Source organism: Atractosteus spatula, chromosome 13 (assembly GCF_055471065.1).
Source record: "Atractosteus spatula isolate fAtrSpa1 chromosome 13, fAtrSpa1.hap1, whole genome shotgun sequence".
NCBI lineage: Eukaryota > Metazoa > Chordata > Actinopteri > Semionotiformes > Lepisosteidae > Atractosteus > Atractosteus spatula.
The window spans coordinates 2114724-2142669 of record NC_142718.1 but is presented as its reverse complement, the minus strand read 5'-3'; the positions used below and the strand labels follow the sequence as shown (position 1 = coordinate 2142669).

The window sequence follows — 27946 nt, the reverse complement described above, 5'->3', positions numbered from 1 at the left end:
TTTTATAATATAAGTCATTTAGAATTATTTTATTATCGGTACCCTTATATAGCGCCTTTCTAGAAACATCACTCCTTCACAGGTGTGTAAAGTCCGCCCTCCGAACTTGAGCACTCTTGTTATAGGACAGGTAGGGGCAGTATTTACCTGCGTGTGTGTGGGACGTGTCTGCTGGAGTTCCTAGGCTAGTGTCAGGATCCGCTAAGTCCTTTCGCAAGTTAGGAAAGGGGCTCAGAAAAAAATGGCCGAACTCACGAATTCCGGTGCCGGACAAAGCGGAACCAGCCGGCAGCCCCGCAGTCTGACCGCAGGGTTGCACACAGCCAGGGTCCGGAAGAATGCGCGGCGCTGAAGGAACACGGCGGCATGCATCACGCAGCCCCGGCGCTGTCAAACGACCCGGCACCGCGCCACAGCTCCGCTCTCTCTCTCTCTCCCTCCCTCTCTCTCTCTCTCCCCCCCCCCGGTTGCCCGGCGACGGGGCTGTCACGTGGCCGGAGCGGCTGGTTGCTTATTCTGGTCTGTTCGGTGTGGTGAAGATGGAGCTGTCGGCAGTCGGGGAGCGCGTGTTTGCCGCCGAATCCATCATCAAGCGCCGGGTCCGGAAGGTGAGCCGCTGCCCCCGCCGGGCCGGGCCGGGCCGGGCCGAACCGAACCGAACCGAACCGAACCGGGCCCGGCTGGGTGGCGCGGGGGAGGGCATGCCTGCGTGCGTGTGTGTGTGTGGAGAGAGAGAGAGAGAGAGGGGGGTGGGTGCACGGAGGGGAGGGGATAGCAGACCCGAACCGTGCGCGCACGGTGCAAAGGGGAGGGGAGCCGGGGCTCGCGGGGGAACTGGGGGCCCCCCGGATTGTGTGGGCATGCATGCTGACCTGAAAACGGGCAAGAGAGACGCGGGGGGCAGGGGCAGAGGGAGAGAGAAGGACGGGGGGGTGGTGGTGGGAGAGAGCTGTGCAAGCAGAGAGTGAGAAATGTCCTTATTTGATCTCACCGGACCGTCGTGGGATCTTTTTTTTTTTTGTGTGTGTGTGTGTGTCTCAATTGTCAGGGGGTGCACGAAAAATAAAAACCCGTTTCAGGCGTGCGGAGCTGCAGCACTGCCCGTGTGTGTGTGTTCTTGTCTTCGCCAGGGTCGCATCGAATACCTCGTGAAGTGGAAGGGATGGGCGATAAAGTGAGTACGCCCGCAGAAAGCGGGACAGCGGCTTCTCCCGGGCTGTCGCGCCTCCGTGCCCCCCGAACACACTGACACCGCCCCCCGGTGCAGCTCAGCCCCGGTCTCTCGCAGGGGCGACACGGGCTCCGTCTACTGACGTTGCTGCAGTGCCCGAGTTGAACAGGAAGAGGTAACTTTCAAATAATCATGATGCAGCTGCCGGCGATCAGGAAGGTTCCCGGGGAAGAAAAACGCAAATTAAACATCTAGGAAGCACTTCTTGGTGGTGGTGGTGGTGGGGGGGGACACGGCGAGACGCGCGTGTGTGTGTGTGGGTGGGGGGGGTGTCCCGGCGTGTAACGTGTGCGTGTGTTTTGTCCAAACGCAGGTACAGCACCTGGGAGCCGGAGGAGAACATTTTAGACGGCCGCCTGATAGCGGCGTTTGAGCAAAAGTGAGTGTTTTTTTTTTCTCCTGGCCTTCCGTGAGACACTCACTCACTCACTCACGCACGCACACGCAGCGTGGACACGCACGGGCGCCGTGGAGCGGTGCTTTCCTGTCCCCCCTGCGAGCGGAGCCGACGCGTTTCGCTTTGCGTCAGAGAGCGGACCGTTGTGTCTGTGTCTGACTCCCGAGTTAAAAGAGAAGGCACGTCTTTTTTTTTTAGAGAGAGAGAGAGAACAGTCCGCCCCCCCCTTTTTGTTTTTTAAAGTCTTTGCACTTGTCCAGTTTGGCGTTTCGGACCTGTGGCGCTACCCCTGAGCTCTGTTTTCACCGCCTGTGTTTTTCCCCGCACTGTTTTGCCAGACAGCCGTTGCCGTGTGTGTGTGTGTGTGGGGGGGGGACTTGTACGTATTTTTCGTGTGGTTCTCTTTTTCTGAAGCGACAACACTTTTTAAGGCCCCGGCCTCTCCTCTCAGCCCGCCGGCTCTCCGCCACAACAAAGGCGGCAGGGAGCGAGGGGGTTTCTGAGCTGTCGCGAAATTGCGTGGCGACATTTCACAGAAACCTCCCCAGCTCTCGTCAGCCGGCGCCAGCAAGCTCTCTTTCCTTGGGTGTTTTTTCGGCGTGGTTCCGAGCCCAGCGGGGCAGTGCGACACTGAGCCCGGTGCCGCAGCCGAGCCCGCAGGGAAAAACCTGTCTCGTCTTGGTCCGACGCACATGGCGCTGTAGTGCAGGTGCTGCCCTGCTCCTCCAGATAAAATGATAAAATGTTTTTCCAAACCCGCCTTTCCACGACCTGAGCGTCCGTGTCAGGCCCTGCGCGGCGCCTGCTTCCTTGTAGATGGGCAGCGCTGGCAGGGGACCGGTCAGTTCTGCCCGTTGGTCTTCCGCTCCCTGACGGCGGGGGTGGGGGGGGGGTCAGGGTCAGTCCGATTTCTGCTCCGGACGGTCTCCGAGTCTCCTGGATCGCAGTCGGGCTCGGCCAGGTCTTTCTGAATCAGGGTGACCAGTCTCTCCAGTGTAGGCGCTCTCTCCGGGACCAGGAGTGGAGACTCCAGATGTTGGGTGTCCCACAGCTGCCACTTCTCTACACAGAAGGTAGCGGGGGAGGTGAGCAGCCCTGCTGTGGGAGCCAGTAACCTGACGTCTGCCGGACAAGACTCTCAGATTAATTAGTGACTCACTGGATGAGCGAAGGCTATAAGCGAGAGGAGCCATTTCGTCTGTTTATGTATCTGACAGCGTTCACGGGGGCCGGCCTGTCCTACCTCTGCAGACCTCTTCACTCAGCACCCCCAGAACGTGCACCCCAAAACTGGCACACAGGCAGCGTTCCGGAGACAAGGCTGGACGCAGAGCTGGGAGGCAGGGATTAAAATTGGGGGTGTCACAGCCAGGGTCCCAGTCCAGGATGAGCCCCTACAGCCCAGAGATCACAGCCAGGGTCCCAGTCCAGGATGAGCCCCTACAGCCTGAAGATCACAGCCAGGGTCCCAGTCCAGCATGAGCCCCTACAGCCTGAAGATCACAGCCAGGGTCCCAGTCCAGGACGAGCCCCTACACTACAGCCTGGAGATCACAGCCAGGGTCCCAGTCCAGGATGAGCCCCTACAGCCAGGGTCCCAGTCCAGGATGAGCCCCTACAGCCCGGAGATCACAGCCAGGGTCCCAGTCCAGGATGAGCCCCTACAGCCTGGAGATCACAGCCAGGGTCCCAGTCCAGGATGAGCCCCTACAGCCCGGAGATCACAGCCAGGGTCCCAGTCCAGGATGGGCCCCTACAGCCCGGAGATCACAGCCAGGGTCCCAGTCCAGGAGGAGCTCCTACAGCCCGGAGATCACAGCCAGGGTCCCAGTCCAGCATGAGCCCCTACAGCCCGGAGATCCCAGCCAGGGTCTCAGTCCAGGATGAGCCCCTACAGCCTGGAGATCACAGCCAGGGTCCCAGTCCAGGATGGGCCCCTACAGCCCGGAGATCACAGCCAGGGTCCCAGTCCAGGAGGAGCTCCTACAGCCCGGAGATCACAGCCAGGGTCCCAGTCCAGGATGAGCCCCTACAGCCCGGAGGTGGGAGGGGGGCACTGGGGTCACCCACAGAATCTCTAGGAGAGTGTGCAGATGGCACCCCGGTGGGCGGAGAGGAGCCCAGTCCCATTGGCAGCTGGTTTTCGGCCTGGCGTGAGTGGAGCTGGGCAAAGCGCAGCCCGCAGGGCCGAGCCTCCGGGGGGCGCCTGCAGGGCTGGTACGAGAATGTGCTGTTACCGGCCGAGCCCCTAGGGGGCGCCGGTGCTCAGCTGCCGTGCCTGTTGAGCGAGTGGGTCTGTGTTGCTGTTGCAGGGAGAGGGAGAGGGAGCTGTATGGCCCCAAGAAGAGAGGACCGAAACCCAAGACCTTCCTGATGAAGGTGAGGATGGGCTGAGGGACCGCTGTCGCGGGTCCTCTCCTTTATTCTCCCTTTCTTCTTGAACCCGCTGTAGTTATCCTCGGTTATTCAAGTTTAGTTGGAACTGGACGAGATTTGCTTTTGTTTTTATCATGTCTGTTGCCTGTGTCATAGAGTCATCCCCCTCTTTCTCTCTCCTCTCTCTTCACTCCTCTTTCTGCCTCCCCCTCCCTCCTCCCTCCTCCCTCCTCTCCCCTCTCTCCTCCTCCCTCCTCTATCCTGCCTCCCTCTCCCCTCTCCCCTCTCCCCTCTCCCCTCTCCTCCCTCTCCTCCCTCTCCTCCCTCTCCTCTCCTCCCTCCCCTCTCCCCTCCTCTCCTGCCTCCTCTCCCCTCTCCCCTCTCTCCTCTCTCCTCTCTCTCAGGCGCGTGCCCAGGCAGCAGAGACAGTGCGGATGTCCGACCTGCGACACTTCTCCTCCACCAAGGCCCCCCCCTCCCACTCCGCCCATCCTTCCTCCTCCTCCTCCTCGTCCACCTCCGCCCACCCCCACCACGCTCCCCCGCAGGGCGTCTCCCCGAAGCTCCACTCGGGGGCGGCCTCCCACAAGCTGAAGAAGGACATCCGCCGGTGCCACCGCATGTCCCGGCGGCCTCTGCCCCGCCCCGACCCCCTGTCCCCCTCCCCCGCCTCCGGGCCGGGGTCCTCAGGGCTGCCCCTGGGGCCCCGCCCCCCCGTCTCCCCCTTTTCCGAAACCGTCCGCATCCTGAACCGCAAGGTCAAGCCCCGCGAGCCCAAGAGGGGGCGCATCATCCTCAACCTGAAGGTCATCGACAAAGGCGCCGGCGCCGCGGCCTCCGCCGCCCCCCACGCCCCCCACCACCACCACCACCCCCCCCCGCCGGGCTCCCCGGCCGCCAGCCGGCCCAAGGTCCCGTCCCGCAACCGGGTCATCGGCAAGAGCAAGAAGCTGAGCGAGAGCAGCCTGCCCTACCGCGGCCTGCAGCCGCCGGCCCTGAAGTTCGCCAGCTTCCCGCTGTACGGCACACCCTTCCCCCCGCCCGCGCTGCAGCCCGCGGCCCCGCCACCGGGGGGCAGCGCCGCCACCGCCGCCGCCGCCAACTGCAACAGCAGCGCCGGCAGCCCCCCTCCCCCGACCCTCAACCCCTCTCTCCCCCTCCCCGGCTCAGGAGGAGGAGGAGGAGGAGTCGGGGTGTCCCCTGGCCTGCCGCGCTACCAGCCCCCGCCCTCCCCCTCCAGCTCGCCCTCCAGCTCGAGCGGCTCGGACTGCGGCCCCCCATCTCCACCGCCCCCCCAGATCCACCCCTCCCAGACCACGCCCCCGGCCCCCCTCCCCTCCTCGGCGACGGGGGGGTCCCCTTCTCCCCCGAAGCTGAGCCCCCAGGGCCCCACGCGGCCCAGCGAGCCGGACCTCAAACACAAGCAGCAGCAGCACAGGGACCCCAGCCAGCGAGCCCCCTCTTCCTTCATCCCCTCCTCCCCATCCCCCTCCCCCTCCGTGTCCCTCTCCTCCGAGGACGAGGAGGAGGAGGAGGAGGACGAAGACGAGGAGGATGAGGACGAGGAGCTGGAGGAGGGGATCCTGGATCTCTCCGTCCCGCAGGACTCTGGGAAAAGCCGCGCCCACCCCGTGCACAGGCACCGCAGGGCCGGACCCCGCCCCCGGAGGAGCCTGCCGCCCCGCCAGGACAAGCCCCGCCCCCCGGCCCTCCCCTCCCCGGTCGCCCCAGAGACGGTCTCCGAGGGCGACCCGGACTGGCGCCCCGAGATGGCCCCCTGCTGCGCCAACGTGGTGGTCACCGACGTCACCACCAACCTGCTCACCGTCACCATCAAGGAGTTCTGCCGGCCCCCTGAGTTCGAGAAGACCGGCTCCGCCCAGCCCCCCACGGGCCCCGCCCCCTCCCCGCCGCCCTCGGAGGCGTCCCCGCCGGCCGCCTCCACTACCGGCACCGCGAACGCCCAGCCCAAACCGTGAGCACGCAGCGGCACGCGCCAGCTACGCCCCCGACCCGCCCCACCGTGCTTTGCCAGACATGCATTAGATCAGCCCAGTCCCCTGACGCACAGGCACTCTTACGCACACCCTCTCGTGCACTCTCACACTCGCACACTTTCGCTCACCCTCTCGTGCACTCTCACACTCGCACACTTTCGCTCACCCTCTCGTGCACTCTCACACTCGCACACTTTCGCTCACACTCTCGTGCACTCGTACACTCTCGTGCACTCACCCTCGCTCTCGTGCACTCTTGCTCTCACGCTCATGCAGTCACTCATGCACTCTCACACATGCACTGTCACTCTCGTTCTCGTGCACTCTCACAGTCACGCACTCTCGCTGTCACGCTCGTGCACTCTCACACACGCACTGTCACCCTCACTGTCATGCACTCTCACACTCATGCACTCTCGCTCTGACTCTCGTGCACTCTCACACTCATGCTCTCACGCGCTCGCACACACACACACACTCATTCCTGCAGAAAGACACGCAGTTACAGTACGTTGTGCCCATCAGACACTCATCACAGAAAGACACACACAGCACAGAGTGTCCGGCACACACACGTCACACTCACACACTTACTCTTGTAGAAGGACGCACACAGCACAGAGTGCCCAGCAGACACGCGTCATGCTCTCACACACACTCACAGACTCACACTCGCACACTCTCGCAGGAAGACGCACAGTAAGCACAGAGTGCCCAGCAGACACGCGTCACACTCTCACACACACTCACAGACTCACACTCGCACACTCTCGCAGGAAGACGCACAGTAAGCACAGATGCCCGTCACACAAAGGGCTGGATAAATCAGCCTTTGTCTGCGTCCAGCAGATTTTCCAGCTGTTTTTCAAAGGTGTCGCGCTTTTCATGCAAAACAGGAGCTTTATCAGCGCAGACGAGTGAATTATCGGCTCAGCGGAGTGGCTGTCTGGATTGGACTCTGATTGGAGTCTCGCCTGACTGTCGGCCTGGGGACCAGGGGACCCCTCCGCCTGCGAGCTAGTTTAGAGTTGGCACGCGGATTCACTGTTAAACCTTTCTCCAGCCGATGAGCTGACAAGGCTGACAGACGTAGGAATTCCAGAAAAACGTGCAATTTTTTTTCAGCTTCCCATAAACTAAATGGTTTAAATTCTTGCGCAAATGTCAAGATCAAGAGCTCCCCCCCCCCCCCACCCCACATAGTCAGACACGCCTCCTGGCTGCAGACTGAAAGACCTCATTTCCTCCCTCTCTTGTCTTTAAAACTCCTTGGCAGCCTGAGAGCGAGGCGCACAGTGCCTGCTTCCTGACACCTCAGTAACACTTGAATAAGAGGAGCTCCTGGGCACCCTGGGCACATGGTACTCTTGCACATAAGTCAGATCCATAAGATCGAAAGCAGACCAGGCTGATCTCAGATCTTTTCCCTCTTTTTACAACACCGAGGGGGCCTGACGTAGCCGCTCAGCGCCCACATTTGAAATTGGTTACCCGTGGAGCAGAAGTACAGTTGGGAGAAAGAAATTGGAGCCTTTCTGCTACAGTCGGGAGAGGAGATTTTTATTACTGGAGCACTGTCTATTCATCTGCCTGTATAAGCAAGTATAGAGAGGGAAATGCACACTAGCTAGCGACTCTGAAGGATTTCCCGCTGACGCTAGGGGGCACTGCAAGACGTCTTGGTCTTGACGGCGCCTCCTACAGCACAGTGCACCCCCCTGTCCACCATCTCTGCTGGGGAATTGGACTGGAAGGTCTGATCCAGAGGGTGGAGCGCCGCCTACTGGTCCAGCAAACTGGGTTTCCTTGGAGGTCTCCCCCCCCCCCCGTGCTGACCCGGCCTGGACCAGCTGAAAGTCCCGAGACTGGGGCACGGGGGGGCTGAGGGTGCTGGCATGTGAGCAGTGCTCTTCCCCTCCCTGAGGGCGGGCGGGCGGGCGCGCGCACACACACACACACACACACACCGTGATCGGCAGGATGGGCACAGAGAAGGACCCCACCCCACCCCTACACCACACAGCCGGACCCGGAAGGCACAAGCAGGGGACTGGGTGCACGACCAGATCTCGGGGGCTGGCTCTTTCCTTTCACATTTTTATAGCCACTTTTTAGCCAATCGGTTTATTTTTTTAGCCATTTTTTGTTTTGCTTTTTTAATTTATATATGTGTATCTTAAATTATATAGGGAGAGACGTTGTTGCTTCGGCCTTGCTTGCGCGTGCGCGCTGTCCTGCTCGCTGTGTTTAATTTCGGGGGGGGTGGGGGGGAAGGGGGGGGAGATTCGCGATGACACCGGGACCTCCTGCGGCGCGGCCGACCCGACAAGGACTTGGCGTCTCCCGCGCCGGCGGCTCCTGGGAGGGGCCTGCGGACGCACTTTCCTTCCGGGCGCCCTGGAGCTGCTGCCTGCCCCACCTCCATTCCCCCCCTGCTGGACCGATCGTCCCCGGGACGGGGGGCCGGCGGACGGGAGACCCAGGAGGGAGCGGGGGTCTTGGTGCAGGCCCGGTTCGGTGAGTGAGTCTCCTGCGTCCCTCTCCTGGCCCCCAGCTTTCCCCGCAGGACGGGCCGGCGGGCTGTGTGGCACGGGGGACATCGGTGAAGCACAGAATCCCGAAAGTCCAGCCTGAGTTCTGCCCTCCCCAGGCCGGGGCGCCTCCCAGCTGGGCCGACCGAGAAGCCGGTCTGCTGAACGGCTCCACTGCTCGTCACCCGGTAACCTGGGAGGCCTCCAGGAATCAATCAGCCCTTTGTTTGGCTATAGCGCCTTTCACGGTGGCTGCCAAGCACTTCAGAAACAAAGCGGGCTCGTTTCGTAGTCGTTGATTGATCTCGGGATCTCATCCGGGCATTTCTAGAAGGCAGCCCGGTTAATGGTTTCAACAGCGGGGCTGGGCAGCTTGTTCCACACCCCTGTTACTCTTTGTGTAAACAAGCGCCTCCCGTCCCGATTAGAGGATTCAGTCCAGCTGTATCACGGAAGAAGCCGGGGTATCGCCTCAAGCAACATGGCTGGGCAGCTTGTCCCACACTCCCACCGCCCTCTGTGGCACGAAATGTCTCCCGTTGTTGGGTCTCAGTTTGTGTCTCAAGAGTTTATTCTGAAGCACTGAGTCTGTCGGTGCCCTTGAGGGTCCCCTCGTAATCGGCGCTCTTCGGGGCTCGAGGGGCTCAGTTCCTTCAGCCTGCCAGTGAAGGTCATGTCCCCATGCCCAGTGAAGGGACCGAGGACCGGCGCCGTGCAAGCGGACAGTATTGTCCAGCAGCAGCTGACCGTGGGGGTCCAGGCCCGAGGGTTGGGGTGCACTGTCCGTCACTGTCCCAGGGAGTGGGCTGCCCAGCGGTCCTGGGCTGGGGTTCGTTGGGCTGTTATTCATCCGGAGGACTTAATCTGCCTGGCAGAGAAGTGCGTTTCTGTTCAGAGCGAAGGAGGTGGTGGATAAAGTGCAGCAAATTTACCTCCCAAAAAAACTCCTCTACCGCTGTCGCTGACGATCGCGGCGTTCCTCTGGTTTGTTTCAGGCTCCCTCCCGGGACGCCCCGTCTGTCTGCGCCCCGCGCCCGGCGGGACGAGGGACCGCCAAGGCCTGGCCTCTCCAGAGAAGGAAGGACACGAGCCAGTCATCCCGCTCCGTCGGTGTGGGTCGGTGCTCGCCGGGTGGCCTCTGATTTATTCTTTCTGTCCGTACAATCGCCTGTGTGGAGAGGCGGGGGGCAGGTGGGGTGGGGGGGGGGGGGGACCCCGAAAGAGGCTCGCGTGGCGTAGCAGTGGCTCCAGGTTTTCCCGGCTGCTGGGCGTCGCCCTGCGTTAATTAGCGTCGAGGTGCCGGGGGGCACAGGTGGGCTCCGTCTGTGAGAGCTGCTGCGCGGTGGGAGTCGCCCTTCCCTCCCTCCTCGCAGGGCAACTGTGGAGTTACTTCGCCCGTTCAGTTGGCGACGCCATGGGGGGCTGGGCCCCAGGGCCGCCCTCTCCGCGCGAGGGAGCGGGCGGGGCTGCCGGAGCCGTGCGGGTCTTCGGCTGGGGGCCTCGCGTGTCCCCCAGTGTCGTGACGCGCGCGCGCTTCGCGCCCCTGTTTCGCTGCCCGGGCAAGGGCTGGCCAGGCCTGGGGGAAAGATGCCGGAGGTGCATTTTCCCTTCGTGTCCCGTCCAGCGACGGGGACACGGCCACTACTCGACTCCGGCCGATTTATTCTTCCCCTGCCCGTTCAAGGGGCAGCGTCTTCATTGGACGTTGAAATCCGCGATCAGCTTGTGGTTGGCTGAGAATGGGGTCAATCAAATGGTTTCAACCAATGAGGTTGGCGAGGGCGGGCGGGGCGGAATAAGCGCCCGCCGACGCCCACTTCCCTGCCACAGCCTGCAACATGGCGCCCCCTGGTGGCCAAGCCTGATAACGATGAGTGCTTGCTCCGCATGAATACTTGAGTATGTGGCTGCATTCATGATCATGCTGCTTTAGATGTTACAATTGAGAGGCCATGCAACTGAAGCCTTGAAGTACCTTCACAGTTTCCCCCTATATGTATTTATATGTATTTGTGTAAACTATAGTCCTCTGAGGAGATCTCCAGACAGAGATAGGGTCTGGAGGACTAGGGATGCCAACTGAAAAAAAAAAGATTACTCTTCAAAGTATATATATATATAAATGATTTTCGTATGGACGTCTACTTTATACTTTTTAAAATAAAATAACTTTAAATAAAGGCGGAAACCGCAGTCCTGCACCTAGATATAATCTTTTCCCTGATGGCAAATCGTAAGAGTTTAAATTAACTATAAACGGAAATTGTGTAAAATGTAGATTTTATGACTGAGTAGTTATTGATGAATTTATGTTAAAATGATACATGTCTCAGTCTTCTGCCGTTTCTTTATAACTGGGGATCACTGCGGTTTTGTGTATTCCAATTAAAATGAAAGCAAATATTTATTTATTAACCTAAATCAAAGCAGAATATCTTTAACGTATGTATCGCCAGGAGCAAGAGGTCAGCTCTGGACCAGGAACAGAGATGTATTGGGGATGTCGGAAGAGAAAGACAGACACTGAGATCCATCTTTTATAAGGTTTATCACAGCATTTAAAATCCAGAATAGTATTGCTGCCTCACAGCCCGGAGGTCCTGGGTTCGGTTCCAGACCTGCAGTGCTGTCTGTGTGGAGTTCATATGTTCTCCCTGTGTTTGCGTGCGTTTTCCTCTGGGTGCTCCAGTTTCCTCCCACATTCCAAAGACATACTGGTGGGTTAAGTGACTTCTTGGAAAATTGGCCCTGATGTGTGTGTGTGTGTGTGTGTGTGTGTGTGTGTGTGTGCCCTGTATTGGACTGGTGTCCTGTCCAGGGCGTACCCTGCCTTGTGCCTGTTGCTTGCTGGGATAGAGTCCGGCTCCCTCGCAGCCCTGAGTGGGAAGAAGTGGTTAGAAAATGGATGGATGGGAGGATGATAATTACAGTGATATCCCAGAGCTCATGTAGAAGGAATGGAATATTTATGCTTGTAGAGACCCACGTTCTAGACAGCTGCTTTAAACTGGCAAACCGTAGGCCCAGCCTGACAGGTGACTCTGTGATCTCTGGCCCAGCCGGACTGGTACTCTGGATCCTGTGATCTCTGGATCGCAGGGCCCAGCCTGACTGGTGACTCTGTGATCTCTGGGCCCAGCCTGACAGGTGACTCTGTGATCTCTGGGCCCAGCCTGACTGGTACTCTGGATCCTGTGATCTCTGGATCGCAGGGCCCAGTCTGACTGGTGACTCGGTGACCTGTGGACCTCTGGGCCAGGCCTGACCAGTGTCTCTCTGGACCGCAGAGCCCAGCCTGCTCTCTGAGAGAAGGCCCTTACTGCTTGAAGCCCAATGCTGGAGCCTTACTGCTTGGAGCCCAATGGGCAGTGTTATAAACACCCTTGTTAGTTCCAGTGTGCAAAGCACAACAGATGGTTCTGTCTTCATAGGGGAGGCCTGTTCGTGGTGGAGCCCCTGTGTACGCAGTACACTTCAGACGCCTAATGCGAAGCACTTTAAAGGTGAAGCACTTAAGAGGGAGTGTGCAAATGAACACAGTTTCCAAGCAGCAGAAGCAGAATTCACACTGCCCCTGAATTCACACATTGACTCAGTACGCTGGGAAGGCATGAGTCAATGTGTGAATTCAGGGGCAGTGTGAGAGGAGAGGGACAGCAGTGTCTCTAGCAGTGTCTCCAGTCCAGTCAGGAGTGTGTCAGTGTGTGAATTCAGGGGGAGTGTGAGAGGAGAGGGACAGCAGTGTCTCTAGCAGTGTCTCCAGTCCAGTCAGGAGTGTGTCAGTGTGAGAGGAGAGGGACAGCAGTGTCTCTAGCAGTGTCTCCAGTCCAGTCAGGAGTGTGTCAGTGTGTGAATTCAGGGGGAGTGTGAGAGGAGAGGGACAGCAGTGTCTCTAGCAGTGTCTCCAGTCCAGTCAGGAGTGTGTCAGTGTGAGAGGAGAGGGACAGCAGTGTCTCTAGCAGTGTCTCCAGTCCAGTCAGGAGTGTGTCAGTGTGTGAATTCAGGGGCAGTGTGAGAGGAGAGGGACAGCAGTGTCTCTAGCAGTGTCTCCAGTCCAGTCAGGAGTGTGTCAGTGTGTGAATTCAGGGGGAGTGTGAGAGGAGAGGGACAGCAGTGTCTCTAGCAGTGTCTCCAGTCCAGTCAGGAGTGTGTCAGTGTGTGAATTCAGGGGCAGTGTGAGAGGAGAGGGACAGCAGTGTCTCTAGCAGTGTCTCCAGTCCAGTCAGGAGTGTGTCAGTGTGTGAATTCAGGGGGAGTGTGAGAGGAGAGGGACAGCAGTGTCTCTAGCAGTGTCTCCAGTCCAGTCAGGAGTGTGTCAGTGTGTGAATTCAGGGGCAGTGTGAGAGGAGAGGGACAGCAGTGTCTCCAGTCCAGTCAGGAGTGTGTCAGTGTGTGAATTCAGGGGCAGTGTGAGAGGAGAGGGACAGCAGTGTCTCTAGCAGTGTCTCCAGTCCAGTCAGGAGTGTGTCAGTGTGAGAGGAGAGGGACAGCAGTGTCTCCAGTCCAGTCAGGAGTGTGTCAGTGTGTGAATTCAGGGGCAGTGTGAAAGGAGAGGGACAGCAGTGTCTCTAGCAGTGTCTGCAGTCAGACTCAGTACTGTGAGTAACGTTCTTCCTGATCAGATCCAGTCCACAGCAGGTCGTTGACGCATCTCGGTGCCGAAATGAGAAATCAGCTGTCTTACCAAATGACTACGCAGCCTTTTCAGACACGGGCGCGCGCACGTGCTCAGCGGTGCTGCAGTTCCCCGCAGGTGCTATTTTCTTTATCGGCCGTGGTGCTACAGAGGCGGCGTGACGACCGCACTCACTCCGGCCTGGGAAAGCCGCAGGCCGCAGGGGTGGCGTATGGCCCGCGCTGGCCCCCCCCCCTCGCCGTGGGCCCCGGGTCCAGCGCTCTCCTGAGCGCTGTCATTTCAGTTAGCCCTCCCACCCCAGCCCTGCGCCTCGTCCCCGTCGCGGCGCTGTAGCCGAGACGCAGCCTGCGCGGAAGAGTAGGCAACGGTGCTGCGTGTCCCGCGCACAGACACGAGACCGGGTGGTCCGGTGGTGACGGCGGGGCATGTGCGCTTTCAAAGACTCCTGGTCCGAACGCTGACCCTCCCACTGGCCCCCCGTGTCACCCTTCCCAGCCCCGGTGCCCTGTGAGTACGTGGGGAAGGGCTAGTCTTAGTCTTTCACTCACACTTTGCTGTCTGACCCCTGAACCCTGATTGTTCGCTATCAAACCTCTGAGCCCTGACAGTTTGCTGTCTGACCCCTGACCTCTACACCCTGTGAACCAAGCTCCTTTGACTGCTCTTGTTCCTTATGAAACAAGATGATATTATGAAAACATGGGGTGACTGCAGTGGCTTTCAGGTAACAGTGTGGGGGTCTTGTGTGCGCTGTCGTTGTCTGTTCCCTCAGTCGTGGAAGCAGGAGTAACATCAGAACTCAGACCGCGGGTCCGGGTTTGGGCAGCTCCAGGATGGCCTGTCGAGACCCAGGCCCGGCCCTCGCTGGCAGGTGTTCGTGAAGTCACAGCGCACCGTCTCAGACTTGCCCGGGGTCTGCCTCTCCTAAACCTGGAAGTCGCAGATCTTGTGCGCCGCTGCTCGTCCTCCTCCCGTCCTTGAAATCTCACCTGCGGTCCTGCGTCGTGGCGTCACAGGGCCCGGTATCACTGTGGCGCGCAGTCCTGCGTCGGGCAGGCCCGGCATGGTCCTGCACTGCGACATCTTGCTGTCCTGCGTCATGTCATTGCACAGTCCTGCATCGTGGCGTCTTGCGGTCCTGTATCATCGTGGCGTCATCTGGCCCTGTATCCTGCAGGTGCAGCACAGCCCTGCCTCGTGACGTCGCTCAGCCCTGCGTCCCGTCATCTCGTGGCCCTGCGTGGTGAATCGCGCGGTCCGGCGTCCCGCAGGGCTCGTGTGGTCCTGCGTCGTTGTGGCGCTGCACCGGGGCGCCAGGCCTGTCTGTTCTGCCCCTTTCGACAGCCTGCTCCTGATCCTAGTGCTCGGCGGGTCCGTGTGCCCAGCCCCACCCCCCACCCCAGGCTCCGGCCACCTTCCTCTCCTGGGAACAAGTCCCGCAAACCAGAAAAGGCGTCGGAAGGGCTCGGACCCCCCCCCCCCACACACATCCCAGTCAACCCAGTAAAACAGGCTGGACGTAGATGGGTCGCTTTGTGTCTCTCGTGTTTTTGTGCCATAGTGAGAGGACTCCCCCCCCTCGCAGGGGCGCCTGTCCTGCTGGGCGCCCGCGTGACGAGGGGGGGGAGGGCCAGTAGGGTCCCAGCGGGCTCCTCCCAGGGTCTGTGTGGATCTAAATGGATAATGTTGTAAATGCTGTTGATGATGATGATGATGATGATGACGATGACGATTATCCTGTGCTAGAAGCATGCTTTGTTATGTCCAGCCCTATTGTACAGACCATGTAAGTGTCACTTTTATGTTTGTTTTTTTAAATAAAATGATGTTCAAAGACTGTGGTGTTTTCTTATTGCACTTCCAGTGCGGGCTTGTTCGGTTTTAGTTTCACATTTATTTTGTGCTTCATTTAGCCATTTTTAGTGAAGGAGTGTAAGAGAACCACCACATTACACTCCCCTCCATTAAAGAGGAGCCAGCAGCTCCACCACCCTGCAGCTCCCAGCCGGCAGCCCCACTGGAGCCCAGCAGTGTGAGCCTGGCCAGTACCTGGGGAGACTCCTGGGATCAGCTGAGGCTGCTGCTGGGAGAGGTGTTAGTGGGGCCAGCAGGGGGCGCTCACCCTGCAGTCTGTGTGGGTCCTGATGCCCCAGTATAGAGACGGGGACACTACACTGTAAAAAGCTGCTGTCCTTGTGATGGGACATAAAATCAAGGTCCTGACTCTCTGTGGTCACTAAAAATCCCAGGGTGTTTCTCAAAAGGAGTTGGGGTGTTACCCTGGTGTCCTGGCCACATTTCCCCCCTGGCCTTTACCAGTCATGGCCTCCTAGTAACCCCCCTCTCTGAACTGGCTCCATCACTCTGCTCTCCTCCCCACTGAGAGCTGGTGTGTGGGGAGCAGACTGGAGCATCATCCAGGTGTGGGTGGAGGGGATCCCCGTGACCTGTACAGCGCTATGAGTGGGGTGTCCAGAAAAGCGCTATATAAGTGTGAGGAATTAATTATTAATTATTATTAAGATGTGACGTTCAGATTCTGCAACACAAATTAAATGTGTAATATACATAGCCAGTAGGTGGCGGTATACAGTCCAATATACTGGGGCCTGTAGTTCCTGTCCTGCACACAAGGTGGCAGCAGAGCGGCATGTGTTTTTTTTTTAAGGAGTTCAACGCTGCGATGTATCTTCAAACCCAGTTTGAGTTAAGGGAACCTTTCCTGTGCTTGTTCTTAGCGTGGGATCTGCACACAACAGCAGGGAGTATGGGAGGAGCAGGTCAAGGAAGGACACCAGTGGAAACCGCCTGGAAGCGAATTTAGGATGGAGAAGAGGAGGCACTTTCTTTTCACAAATAGTAGCGGGAGTGTGGAACAAGCCGCCCAGCCACGTCATTGAAGCCGATACCCTGGTTTCTTTCAAGGCAGCTGGATGAGATCCTCCAGTCAGGACAGGAGCACTTCCTTGCACAAAGAGTAGCGGGAGTGTGGAACAAGCTGCCGGTGCCCTGGTTTCTTTCAGAAAACATCTGGCTGAGAAACTGGGATCAATCAGTGGTCAAACGGGCCTCCTCTGGTTTGTCAGTGTGGGTCCAGGTGTTTGGCCCAGCGGGTGGGCGCTCAGCTCACGCAGGAGGAGGAGGAGGGAGGGAGTGTGAGGCCGACAGCCCAGCAGAACTGAGCCTGGATTAGTCTGTCTGCCCAGGACAGGCGGGTCAGAGCTGGGGTTCCCCTGTTGGAAGACACCACCAGCCCACAGAGCCTCCATCTGGGAGGTCGGAGAAGTAGGGGTCGACAGGGTAACCGAACAACAGACAGGTGGTCAGACAGACAGGTAGTGAGACAGACGGACAGACTGACAGGTGGTCAGACAAAGGTTATGAGACATACGGGGCAGTAGTCAGGCAGACAGGTAGTCAGAATGACAGGTTGTCAGACTGACAGGTAGTGAGACAGGCAGACAGGTGTTCAGATAAACAGGTTGTGAAGCAGACAGTCAGATGGGCAGATATTCAGACAGACAAGTAGTCAGACAGACAGACAGATGGGCATGCAGTCAGACAGACAGACAGATGGGCATGCAGTCAGCCAGACAGATATTCAGACAGGTATTCAGACAGACAGAGATGGGCATGCAGTCAGACGGACAGGTATTCAGACAGACAGATGGACAGACAGCGGCGGACGGCGGACAGATGGACACGCAGTCAGACGGACCGGTCAGGGCTCAGGTCCTCTCCGTGGCTGGAGACGCGGGTGGAGCACTCCGATGGAGACAGAGCGGGCTGGGAGAGGTGTGATCGCCGTGCCACACGGGGCGGGGGAGGGAGGGGGCTCTGACGTGCTGTAGCGCATCCCATCCGGGCGGGTGCTTGTATCTCTCTCTCTCTCACACACACACACCCTCCTTCATCTTCCCTCACAACAGTATCGCAGAGGCGGACGGGACCTTAGCAACGCGGAGCGGAACGGGGAGCTGGAGGTACTCGGTCTGCCGGAGCCGGGAAGGCGCTGGGTTCGCACAGGCACCGTCGAAGGAACATCGCCTGCACTTCCCCCCCGGGGCGAACAGATTTCTTTTTTAAAAAAGAACCCAACCTAACAGATTCGCTCCCCGACATCACCTGGGCGATGCGAGTCGGTCTGTAGGACGCGGGAGGGGAAAAAAAAAAACATCAAGTCGCAACCGGCTACCCGGAACGGGGAGAATTTCTGGAGGCGCTCTGCAGCTTCCTGACCGCCAGCTGGCCGGCTGACGGGAGTCAGGTGGTCCGCTCTCGTTTAAACAGTGAAACCCGGCGGTCGTTGACCGGCAGCCCCGTTTCCCCCGCTGTGTTCGTCCCGCCGCGCCGCCACCCTGAAGTTCCTGGCGGTGCTCCTGGCCGCGGGGATGCTGGCGTTCCTCGGCGCGGTCATCTGCATCATCGCCAGCGTCCACCCGGGGCTCGGCCGGGCGGCGCCGCGCACCCCGGCGGACAACGAGTCGCTGTCCGCCGCCCCGGCCCTGCAGCCGCTCCCGCCGGGCTCCGTGGCGGAGGCGGGCGTGCTGGGCGCTCTCCACGGTCCTGACACGGTCGGGCGAGGGGCCGGCCTGGGGCTGGCCGCGGGGCTGGGCATGGAGGCGCCGGCGCTGCCCGGCCCGAGCGGCGGCGGCGGGACGTTCAGCTTCAACCGGCTCGTCTGCACCCCGGTCCTCCCGGGCGAGTGCCGGCCGGCCCACAAGCCGCAGCAGGCGGCGGACGAGGAGCACAGCCAGCTCCGCTCGGCGGCCGAGCAGCTGCGGCAGACCGTGCTGCTGCAGAAGGACCAGATCCTGACCGACCTGGAGACCATCCGGGAGCTGACGGGCAAGCTGTCGGAGTGCGAGAGCGGGCTGGAGGAGCGCAGCCCGCCGCCGGGGCCCTGGGGGGCCGGCCGGGACGCGGTGCGCCGGATGGCCGGCGACGACGCCCCGGGGGGGGCCGTGGGGGGGCCGCACACCGCGCGCGCCGTGGAGGAGCTGGAGCGCGCCATCCGCCAGCTGAAGGAGCGCATCGAGAAGCTGGAGGTGAGGGCGCCGTGTGCCCCCCCGAGCTCATCAACACGCCGGACACGGCACACGGCGAGAGCGCCGCCACACACGGGAGCCGGAGAGGGTAACATACAGCGTTTGCGTTATAAACACGTCCCCACGCCGTGAAGCTGGGGTTCTGGCCGAGTCTTGTAGATGACTGTCTCTGTGTCTCTCTTACTAAACACGCTCCTGTAAATCATTCATTTAAAAACACTGGGGATTATGAGGGATACTGCTTCCACAGCCCCGCTTTCGCGGTGGACACTGTAGCTCCCGAGTGTCCTTCAGGAAGCTCGCTGTCTTTGCGTCTCTCGGCACAAGCCGTCCGTCTCACCTCACCGAGGGCGTTTTTTCTAAAAAAAAAAAGAAAACACTCTACTACACGAGCCCCTTTTTGTCTTCGTGTTTGTTTTTCACTCGTGTCGTTACGTAATGTGGGTATCGACGTGCCGTTTCGCCTCACGCGTGAAAAAGGGGGCTTGCGTGTCTCTGAGCCCCACGGACGAGCCCCGCTCTGGGGCAGTTCTCGCACCTCCCAGGACGGAGCCCCCGGGTGTAAAACCACCTGTCTGAGAAGCTCTTCGACACCCGCTCCGCGTTGCAGGCAGAGAGACTGGTTCTGCTTCAGCTGCGACAGGAAGTCAGTCTCGGGCGACTCCTGTTTCATAAACCTACTGTACATATGACATCTGGCTCTGTCTGTTTATATATCTCTCGGTGTCTGTCAGTGTGTTTCTCAGTGTCTCTGTGCATCTCTGGCTCTCTGTGCTTCTGTCTCTGCGTCTGTCTGAGTCCCTGTGTCTGTCTCTGAATCTCTTACTGTTAGAATTATTAGAGTGTCTCTGTCTCTGTGTCTGTGTCTCTCTGTGTTTCTGTGTGTTTCTGTCTCTGTGTCTCTCTGTTTCTGTGTTTGTGTTTGTGTTTCTTTCTCTGTGTTTCTGTGCTTGTCTGTGTCTCTGTGTCTCTCTGTGTTTCTGTCTCTGTGTTTCTGTGTTTGTGTCTCTGCGTTTCTGTGCTTGTCTGTGTCTCTGTGTCTCTCTGTGTTTCTGTGTTTGTGTCTCTCTGTGTCTCTGTGTTTCTGTGCTTGTCTGTGTCTGTGTCTCTCTGTGTTTCTGTGCTTGTCCGTGTCTCTGTGTCTCTCTGTGTTTCTGTGTTTGTGTCTCTCTGTGTCTCTGTGTTTCTGTGTCTGTGTCTCTGTGTCTCTCTGTGTTTCTGTGTTTGTGTCTCTCTGTGTCTCTGTGTCTCTGTGTTTCTGTGCTTGTCTGTGTCTGTGTCTCTGTGTTTCTGTGCTTGTCCGTGTCTCTGTGTCTCTCTGTGTTTCTGTGTTTGTGTCTCTCTGTGTCTCTGTGTTTCTGTGCTTGTCTGTGTCTCTGTGTCTCTCTCTGTCTGTCTCTTTGTGTTTCAATGCGTCTGTCTCTTTCTCTCTCTCTCAATTGATTGATAGCTCCTAGCTGCACCCCACAGATTCTGGGTTTTTTTCAGCTAAGCTTTCGGTTAGTGACTTACACCCCTAACTGAGCTAGTAAGACGCTTTGTTTAAACTGACTTCATGCCACAAACGTGCCGGAGGTTCTGGGGAACCCCTGGTCTACAGGCTGAGAAGATGCAGTTGTGACCCCCACATTTAATATCAGTTGTCTCTTTCCATTAACTGAGATGTGAGTAATTTCAAAACAGAACCAAATTAAAAAAAACAGTGAAAAATTTAAATATAATCTGAGCCCTGGGGGTACAGGAGGGGTATAATCTGTGCCCCAGGGTGTAATGAAGAGAGAGAGACAACATTAACATTCAACTCCATGGCAGCACAACATTCTCACCCTAATTGGTATTTGAAAAGAGGGTAGTATACATAATCCACACTTTTACCAACATAATCCACACTTTTACCAACGTAATCCACACTTTCACCAACATAGTCTACACTTTTGGCTACATAATCCTTATTTTTGTAAAAAAGAATCCACATTTTTGGTTTCCTAATCCAGACATTAACAACATAATCCACACTTTCATCTACATAATCCACATTTTTATCTAAATAATCCGCACATTTCTCATAATAATCTACTCTTTTACTGTGATAACCCTCACTTTTGCCCACATAATCCACACTTCTGGCTACATAATCCACACTTTTGCCCACATAAACTACACTTTTGTCAAAAAAGTCAGCACGTTTATCCATATAATCCACACTTTTGGCACAATCATCCACACCCCTGACAACACGCATGCAGGAGGAGTTTCTGTAGGAAGTCATGTGTATTTCTCTGTGTGAAGGAGAGGAAGCAGAGAGAGATAGGGATGAAGGAAGAAGGCTGAGGGAGAGAGGGATAGAGAGAGAGAAGGAGGGAGGCAGGGGTGGGGCAAGGAGAGAGGGAGAAGGAGAAAATGATGGAGGGAGAGAAGGAGGAGGAGAAAGGGAGAGCTGGAGAAACATCAACATGTACAGCAGTGCCTGCAGCTGGCGGCTCCATTAATCTTCCAGGAAAAAGCCTGAGTGAATTTCTCTCTCTGTCTCCATTCGGCACCACCTTGCCTGGGATACAGTATTTCACTCTCTCACTGTTCTCTCTCTCCCACCTCCTCATCCTCCTCCTCTCCCACACCACTCGCACACTGTCCTGTCCCCCTGCTCCGCCCCTCTCTCTCTCTCCCCGCCAGGCGGAGCTGGGGTCCCGGGCGAACGCCTCGGTGCCCTCTGGCGCCCCCTGGCTTCAGGGAGACCCGGTGCAGCTGCGGGTGGACGACCTGGAGGAGGAGCTGCAGCGCAAGCTGGCGCAGCTGGAGAAGGAGAGGACCGCGCTGCTCCGGGAGACGGGCCGGCACCGGCACGAGCTGGACCAGGACATCAACTCCCTGCACCACCGCATCGCCGAGCTGGAGCAAGGTAACTCCGCCCACGGCACCGCGGACACGGGGGGGTCTGAGGTCGGGAGCAGCTCATTGGTCCAGAGTGTGGAGCATGTCCCATGGGACTCGGCGAATCAGAGGCTGTGAAAAAGTCACATGATCGCTGTGTCATGGAACGGGAGCAGCTCATTGGACCTGGAGTGTGCGCATGTTTCATCGGCTCGGCGAATCAGAGGCTGCGAATAGATAGATAGATAATACTTTATTAATCCTGTAGGGAAATTGATGAATGAGTCACATGATCACTGTGTCACGGAACGGGAGCAGCTCATTGGGCCTGGAGTGTGCGCATGTCCCATGGGCTCGGCGAATCAGAGGCTGTGAATATGTCACATGACCACCATACGCGCGCTGAATCACCAGTGTAGAGGTGTTGCACAACATGTGTGGGGCAGTCTGACGGATCACTGGGATAAAGGTGGGGAAAAATCCACTGGATCATTCAGAGAATAGGAGCAATTCACTGCCTCGGCAGACATATACTGGATCAGGTGGTCAGAAGGGAGTGGTAATCCACTGGACTTTGAATTGGAGATCGGTTGAAATCTCCTAGCAAAATGGCAAAGTGGCTCCCCTGAATGAACTGTTGGGAGAGTGGGGATAACATGCTGGATCACGGAGAGTTTGGGTTAATCCGCAGGCTCACGATTCTGTTAAATGGGAGTAATCCACTGTGCCATCAGTCTGGAGCACGGATATAATCCCCTAGATCATTAATCTGGCAAAAAGTGGCTAATCCTCTGAATTGTTAGTTTACAGCACGGGGAAAGCCGCTGGATTATCAGTGTGTTTATCCGCTGGATCTCTGGTTTAGAGCAGAGGGATCTTCGGGATGGTTGGTCTGGAGAACGGAGGCAGTCCCCTGCACTGCTGGTTTTCACAGAGGGGGCAGTCCTCTCTGCCACCTTGTCCGGAGCAAGGATCACGAATCAAGTGGAACTAATCTACTGGATCACAGATCGGGACCACGGGCGTCCTGCGGGGTTTCCAGAAGTCAGAGGGCCGTGCGCGTCCAGCCTGGCGGCCGAAATGATGGGTCCAGGTGCAGGGGATCTGAGAGACAGATTAGTTGGAAGGCAGAGACCTGTGGGCAGGAATTTCACCGCCTGGAGGGATGTGAGCACTTTCCCACGCGATGGGCTCTGTGTGTGAGGCCTCCTGGAGGAGTGTGTGTGAGTGTGTGTGAGTGTGTGTGTGTGAGTGTATGTGTGAGTGTGTGTGTGTGAGTGTGTGAGTGTGTGAGTGTGTGTGTGTGTGTGTGTGAGAGTGAGTGTGTGTGAGTGTGTGAGTGTGTGTATGTGTGTGAGTGTGTGTGTGAGTGTGTGTGTGTGAGTGTGTGTGAGTGTGTGTGTGTGTGAGTGTGTGTGAGTGTATGTGTGAGTGTGTGAGTGTGTGAGTGTGTGTGTGTGTGTGAGTGTGTGAGTGTGTGTGTGTGTGTGTGTGAGTGTGTGTGTGTTTGAGTGTATGTGTGTGTGAGTGAGTGTGTGTGTGTGAGAGTGAGTGTGTGTGAGTGTGTGAGTGTGTGAGTGTGTGTATGTGTGTGAGTGTGTGAGTGTGAGTGTGAGTGTGTGTGTGAGTGTGTGTGTGTGAGTGTGTGTGTTTGAGTGTATGTGTGTGTGAGTGAGTGTGTGTGTGAGAGTGAGTGTGTGTGTGAGTGTGTGAGTGAGTGAGTGTGTGAGTGTGTGTATGTTTGTGAGTGTGTGTGAGTGTGTGAGTGTGTGAGTGTGTGAGTGTGTGTGTGTGTATGTGTATGTGTATGTGTGTGAGTGTGAGTGTGTGAGTGAGTGTGTGAGTGAGTGTGTGAGTGTGTGAGTGTGTGAGTGAGTGTGAGTGTGTGTGAGTGTGTGAGTGTGTGAGTGTGTGTGAGTGTGTGTGTTTCTGTCCACGCAAGGACAGAGCCACTCCTGGCCAACAGACGACGTGGGCCTGCCCTCACAGTGACATGGCATCTCGTCCCGAGCGCCCCGGCCCGGCCAGTGTGCGTGTTCACCTCCTCCCTCCCTCTCTCGCCCGCTCTCAGGCCTGTCAGAGTATAACTACCCCGAGGGCTACAAGCTGTCCTTCCCGGTGCGCACCAACTACATGTACGGCGTGGTGAGGCGCGACGTGCCGGAGATGTACTCCTTCACAGCCTGCCTGTGGCTGCGCCCCAGCAGTCCTGGCATCGGGACCCCCTTCTCGTACTCGGTCCCGAAACAGCCCAACGAGATCGTCCTGCTGCAGGGTGTCCACAATCCCGTCGAGCTGCTCATCAACGACAAGGTGAGCCATGCCTGTCAGTCAGTGTGTGTGTATGAACCCCTCTCTCTCAGTGCAGTGTTAATGTACTGGAGTGTCCAGTCAGTGTGTCTGTATGAACCCCTCTCTCTCAGTGCAGTGTTCATGTACTGGAGTGTCCAGTCAGTGTGTCTGTATGAACCCCTCTCTCTCAGTGCAGTGTTCATGTACTGGAGTGTCCAGTCAGTGTGTGTGTATGAACCCCTCTCTCTCTCAGTGCAGTGTTCATGTACTGGAGTGCCCAGTCAGTGTGTCTGTATGAACCCCTCTCTCTCTCAGTGCAGTGTTAATGTACTGGAGTGTCCAGTCAGTGTGTGTATATGAACCCCTCTCTCTCTCAGTGCAGTGTTAATGTACTGGAGTGTCCAGTCAGTGTGTGTGTATGAACCCCTCTCTCTCTCAGTGCAGTGTTAATGTACTGGAGTGTCCAGTCAGTGTGTCTGTATGAACCCCTCTCTCTCAGTGCAGTGTTAATGTACTGGAGTGTCCAGTCAGTGTGTCTGTATTGACCCCTCTCTCTCTGTGCCCAGGTGGCTCAGCTGCCCCTCCAGCTGGACCAGGGCAAGTGGCACCATGTGTGCGTGAGCTGGACGCTGCGGGACGGAGTGTGGCAGGCCTACCAGGACGGGCGGCTGCACGGGCAGGGGGAGAATCTGGCCGCTTGGCACCCCATTCGCCCCGGGGGCGTCCTCATCCTGGGACAGGAACAGGTACTGCACACGGGAGGGGGGGGGGGTTGTGTTCTATGATCCCTGCTGCCCCGATTCTGGAATCGCCTGTTTAAAGGAGCGCTTTCCTTGAGGGGGACCCCAAGCAGGGGCCTGCTAGGGACAGGAATCCCCAGTTCCGATTCCCAGAACCCCCACTCGCTGCTGCCCCCCACAACAGACCTGTAGGGTTTGGCGACGCGTCTCGGCCGGGAGGTCCTGGGTGGAGTGGGATACCGACCGGAGAGGACAGGAGGGGCTGTGTCCGTGAGCCCCCCCTGCGCCCAGGATCTGTGTCAAGAGCCACTGCGGTGCTCGGTGCTCAGACTGATCCCGCCCATCCCTCCCTGGCCAGCTCCGAGCCGGAGCATCCCGGGCAGAGTGGGATGAGGGGAGGGAGGGTGCCAGGATCCCTGTGGGAGTGTCTCTCTCTCGGTGTGTCCTCACGGATCTCTCTCTTCCCTGTCTCCCTGCTGTTCCCGGGAACGCCCGCCCCCCCGCTCTCAGGACACGCTGGGCGGGCGGTTCGACGCCAGCCAGGCCCTGGTGGGGGAGCTGTCCCAGTTCAACCTGTGGGACCGTGTGCTGACCCCCTCGGAGGTGGCCAGCCTGGCGGACTGCTCGGAGACCAGCGTGGGCAACGTGGCGCCCTGGAGCGACCGCTACGTCGACGTCTTCGGGGGCGCCGCCAAGGAGCCCCTGGAGCCCTGCCGCGAGCGCCGGGGACCGGGGGCGCAGTAGGGGCACGTCCACCCCGAAAACCCCCCGCCCTCCGGCCCCAGACAGCCCCCCGAAAGTAACACTCCTCGCTGAAACCGCCAAAGGCCCCCTGCTCTCAACTCCACTGAAAACATAGCCCCCCAGTTCTCACCCCCCCCTTTCCCAAGCTAAGAAATTCTAGATGTCCCCTCCCACCCTGAACCCCAAATCTCAGCCCTCCCCTCCAGGTCTGGCAGTCACGAGCCTGTCGCGTTCCCCCGCCCGCCTGGCCTCTGACGTACCCAGAGCCCCCGACGCCCCTGGGACACCGTGAGCTGCCTTTACCAGCAGAGCCGTCTCTCGACTGGAGGCGCGGGGCGCCCCTGCTCCCTTCCGGGACCCCGCCGTGAACCCCACCCATCTCCCCCGCGGCTCTCGCTGTACGCCGGCCGAGGGAGACCCCGCCCTCAGCAGGGGCGGCCCCAGGGGGTCCCCCGGAGAGCCTCCTTTACCCCCAGCCTCTCCCAGCCCAACCACTGGCTGGCACTGGGAAACCTGTTTATACCCCGGACCAGCACTGTTCCACCCGGTGTGAGCATGTGGACTCGAACCCTTGGCCATTGATTGATCATTAACGTGTTACCTCCCGCTGAGCCTATTTACAGAATTGCAGTGGCCCCTTGGCGGCCTCTAGTGCCGGCTCTGCTGTTACTGCAGCCCCCCTCACCGGCCTGCCATGTGGGTGGGGTGGAATGCTATGTGCAGGGGGCCATTTGCCTTGTGTGTGGGGAAGGGTGATAGGGCTGTCTGCCGTGGGGGTGGGGCAGTTAGCCGTGTGGGTGGGGCAGTTCACTGTGTGGGTGGTGTGGTCTACCTTGAGGGTGGGGCAGCCCACTGAGTGAGTAGGGCAGTTTGCCGCGGGGGTGGGGCAGTTAGCCGAGGGATTGGGGAGGTTCTCTGTGGAGATGGGGCAGTTCCCTGTGTTGGTAGGGCAGTTTCGTGTGGAGGAGGGGTAGTTCACTGCGTGGGCGACGTGGTGTGCTTTGGGGTTGGGGCAGTTCGCCGAGTGGGTGGGGCAGTTCTCTTTGTGGGCCGGGCAGCCTGCTGCAGGGGAGGGGCGGTTCGCTGTGTGGGTGGGGGCGGTCTGAAGTGTGGGTGGGGCAGCTCTTTATGGAGGTGGGGGGAGTCCACTCTGTGGGCGGGGAGGTTTGCAGTGGAGGTGGGGCAGTTCGCCAGGTGGGTGGGGCAGATTGCAGCTGGTTGCCTTGCGTTACCGGTGTGGCGCCGGTCATCTCCTCCAGGGCGGCGATGCAGCGCGAGAGCCCACACTGCTCCTTCTAGCTTTCTGCGGGGAGCAGAGGGAAGGCGTCAGTAAGAAGCACCGTAGCCCAGGGTAGAGTGAATTGACCAGGGCAACACTTTCACGGGGAGCTGCTGGTCCGGTGAATGCAGGGGGTAACGAGCTGCCGTGCACTGGCACGACCCCCCAGGGCACGTGACAGGCGGCAGGCTGACGAATAAACAGGAAGTCACGCCCCGGAGGTGCAGGCGAGGGTGGTAGAGTCCACACCACGGGTCAGGCGGTTACCCAGTGCCAAACAGGACGTCGGCGCGTCACGCCTGCGTGCCGGTGCTCCCGCGCCGCGCTCCCCTGGCGGGAATCCCCAAGGAACGCGAAACCCAGGGTTAATCCGAGCCCCGGAGGGGGACTATCAGAGCCAAGCCCCGTCCGGGGAGGCCTCCCGGCGGCGACGCCCCCGTTCCGATCCCGACGCGCGCGGAAGGCGACGGAGGCCAGTTCCCGGGCGTCAGGGCCCGTCAGGGCTCAGACAGAGCCAGGCGTGTGGTGGTCACGGCGCTGCCGGGGGTTGGTCCCGAGCCTCTGCTCGGCCTGTAGGGGTGTCTCAGGAGCCGGAGGGCGGGGACACGGTACTGGCCCCTGCCGGCCCCCCGTCCTGTCCTCTCTCTGCCCCCCAGCCTGGCTGTGAAGTGCCTGCAATGGGTAATTCTGCCCAGATTCATATCTCTCTTCTTCTTCTTCTGTCTCTGAACTCATCACATGGGATTTTCTGATTTGGTCCCTGGTGATCCTGTGACTTGTTTACTGGCGCCGCTCTCAGTGTGGTATTGTGAAAAAAAAAAATTATAAATATATATGCACAGTGTTTCGGAGCTCACGAGAGAAAAAAAAACGTGCTCCAAGCTGAACAGAACGTGGGATTTGTATTTATGACTCTTGTTTTAACAGTGTTCCAGTCTGTAGACCAGGGGTACGGGGAGGAAAAGATTGGGGTACAGGGTGTAGGGAATGGGAGTGTGGAGAGAGTAGGGAATGATGAGTGAAAAGTGGGGAATAGGGAGGGAATGTGCAGCGTAGGTGTTGGGGTGTCCAGTCCAGCTGGAAAGCGAAGGGGGCTGCAGACTGAGAGAGAGAGGAGAGAGAAGGCAGGAGCAGCGCTGGTGAGCTGTCAGTGCACTGTGAACTCTGTCTCACCCGTTTCTGTGTGTGTGACTGTGACCACAATAAAGCTCTCATCACACCAACACCCGCTGTCCCCGTCTTCTTTCCTGACGCACCACCATGCGGAAACACAAAACTCCGCACCAGCACAACACACCCTCTGGCCAAATCATTAGCCCCCTCCCGCCCCCAGTGTGGCCAGTGTCACGCCTGGATTGGCAGTATTTCCTTTCTTCCAGCTGGGAGGAGGTGGTGTGATGGACTGAGGTGAATATCCCTGTGATCTCACTGGATCTCCCACTCTGGGAGCTGTTCTCTCTGGGGAAGGTGATGGAGGACTGTGTCCCTGTTCTGGGGCGTTTTTTTCCGACCTCCCTGTCCTCCTCCACAAGTGCAATGCTGCTCCACAGGCTCCTGGTCAGGAGGTTGGCTTGGCCGGCTCCAGGAGGTCCACTTCTTCTTCCTGAGGAGCTCCTTGGGTAAATGGCAGCGTTTGGACGTGTGAGTCTGGACGCAGTATTGCGGACACGGGCCGGCTCGGTGTTCCCGCGGGCTCTCCGAACTCCTTCGGCTGCTGTCCTCGTCAGCGAGGTCGTCAATAAGGACCTGCGAGCCGGCTCCAGGTGTGGCCCACGCCACGCCACGCCACGCCACGCCTGGCAGA

The 27946-nt window shown here is 58.6% G+C and overlaps 3 protein-coding genes across 3 annotated transcripts; all 3 read left to right on the top strand.

The window, feature by feature from the left end:
• The first annotated feature begins 536 nt into the window (after positions 1 to 536).
• LOC148821606 (chromobox protein homolog 6-like) lies at positions 537 to 15003 on the top strand. Its single transcript, XM_088930675.1, has 5 exons — positions 537 to 608; positions 1131 to 1174; positions 1545 to 1610; positions 3941 to 4007; positions 4409 to 15003. The coding sequence occupies exons 1-5, from the start codon at positions 540 to 542 to the stop codon at positions 5981 to 5983; spliced, it is 1821 nt and encodes a 606-aa protein (XP_088786801.1). The 5' UTR covers positions 537 to 539; the 3' UTR covers positions 5984 to 15003.
• Positions 7103 to 15003, top strand: LOC148821607 (uncharacterized). Its single transcript, XM_088930678.1, has 2 exons — positions 7103 to 8518; positions 9528 to 15003. The coding sequence occupies exons 1-2, from the start codon at positions 8292 to 8294 to the stop codon at positions 9769 to 9771; spliced, it is 471 nt and encodes a 156-aa protein (XP_088786804.1). The 5' UTR covers positions 7103 to 8291; the 3' UTR covers positions 9772 to 15003.
• Positions 15004 to 17080: 2077 nt separating this feature from the next.
• On the top strand, positions 17081 to 27365 carry LOC148821605 (neuronal pentraxin-2-like). Its single transcript, XM_088930677.1, has 5 exons — positions 17081 to 18216; positions 20890 to 21115; positions 23159 to 23400; positions 23946 to 24125; positions 24630 to 27365. The coding sequence occupies exons 1-5, from the start codon at positions 17560 to 17562 to the stop codon at positions 24861 to 24863; spliced, it is 1539 nt and encodes a 512-aa protein (XP_088786803.1). The 5' UTR covers positions 17081 to 17559; the 3' UTR covers positions 24864 to 27365.
• Positions 27366 to 27946: the final 581 nt, after the last annotated feature.

Bases quoted from the DNA above. Each gene is read 5' to 3' on its own strand.
- LOC148821606 (XM_088930675.1), top strand. From the start codon at position 540: ATGGAGCTGTCGGCAGTCGGGGAGCGCGTGTTTGCCGCCGAATCCATC. The intron at 609-1,130 runs GTGAGCCGCTGC...TGTCTTCGCCAG, and splicing joins TCAAGCGCCGGGTCCGGAAG to GGTCGCATCGAATACCTCGT. The intron at 1,611-3,940 runs GTGAGTGTTTTT...TTGCTGTTGCAG, and splicing joins ATAGCGGCGTTTGAGCAAAA to GGAGAGGGAGAGGGAGCTGT.
- LOC148821607 (XM_088930678.1), top strand. From the start codon at position 8,292: ATGACACCGGGACCTCCTGCGGCGCGGCCGACCCGACAAGGACTTGGC. The intron at 8,519-9,527 runs GTGAGTGAGTCT...GGTTTGTTTCAG, and splicing joins CTTGGTGCAGGCCCGGTTCG to GCTCCCTCCCGGGACGCCCC.
- LOC148821605 (XM_088930677.1), top strand. From the start codon at position 17,560: ATGCTGGCGTTCCTCGGCGCGGTCATCTGCATCATCGCCAGCGTCCAC. The intron at 18,217-20,889 runs GTGAGGGCGCCG...TCTCCCCGCCAG, and splicing joins AGCGCATCGAGAAGCTGGAG to GCGGAGCTGGGGTCCCGGGC. The intron at 23,401-23,945 runs GTGAGCCATGCC...CTCTGTGCCCAG, and splicing joins AGCTGCTCATCAACGACAAG to GTGGCTCAGCTGCCCCTCCA.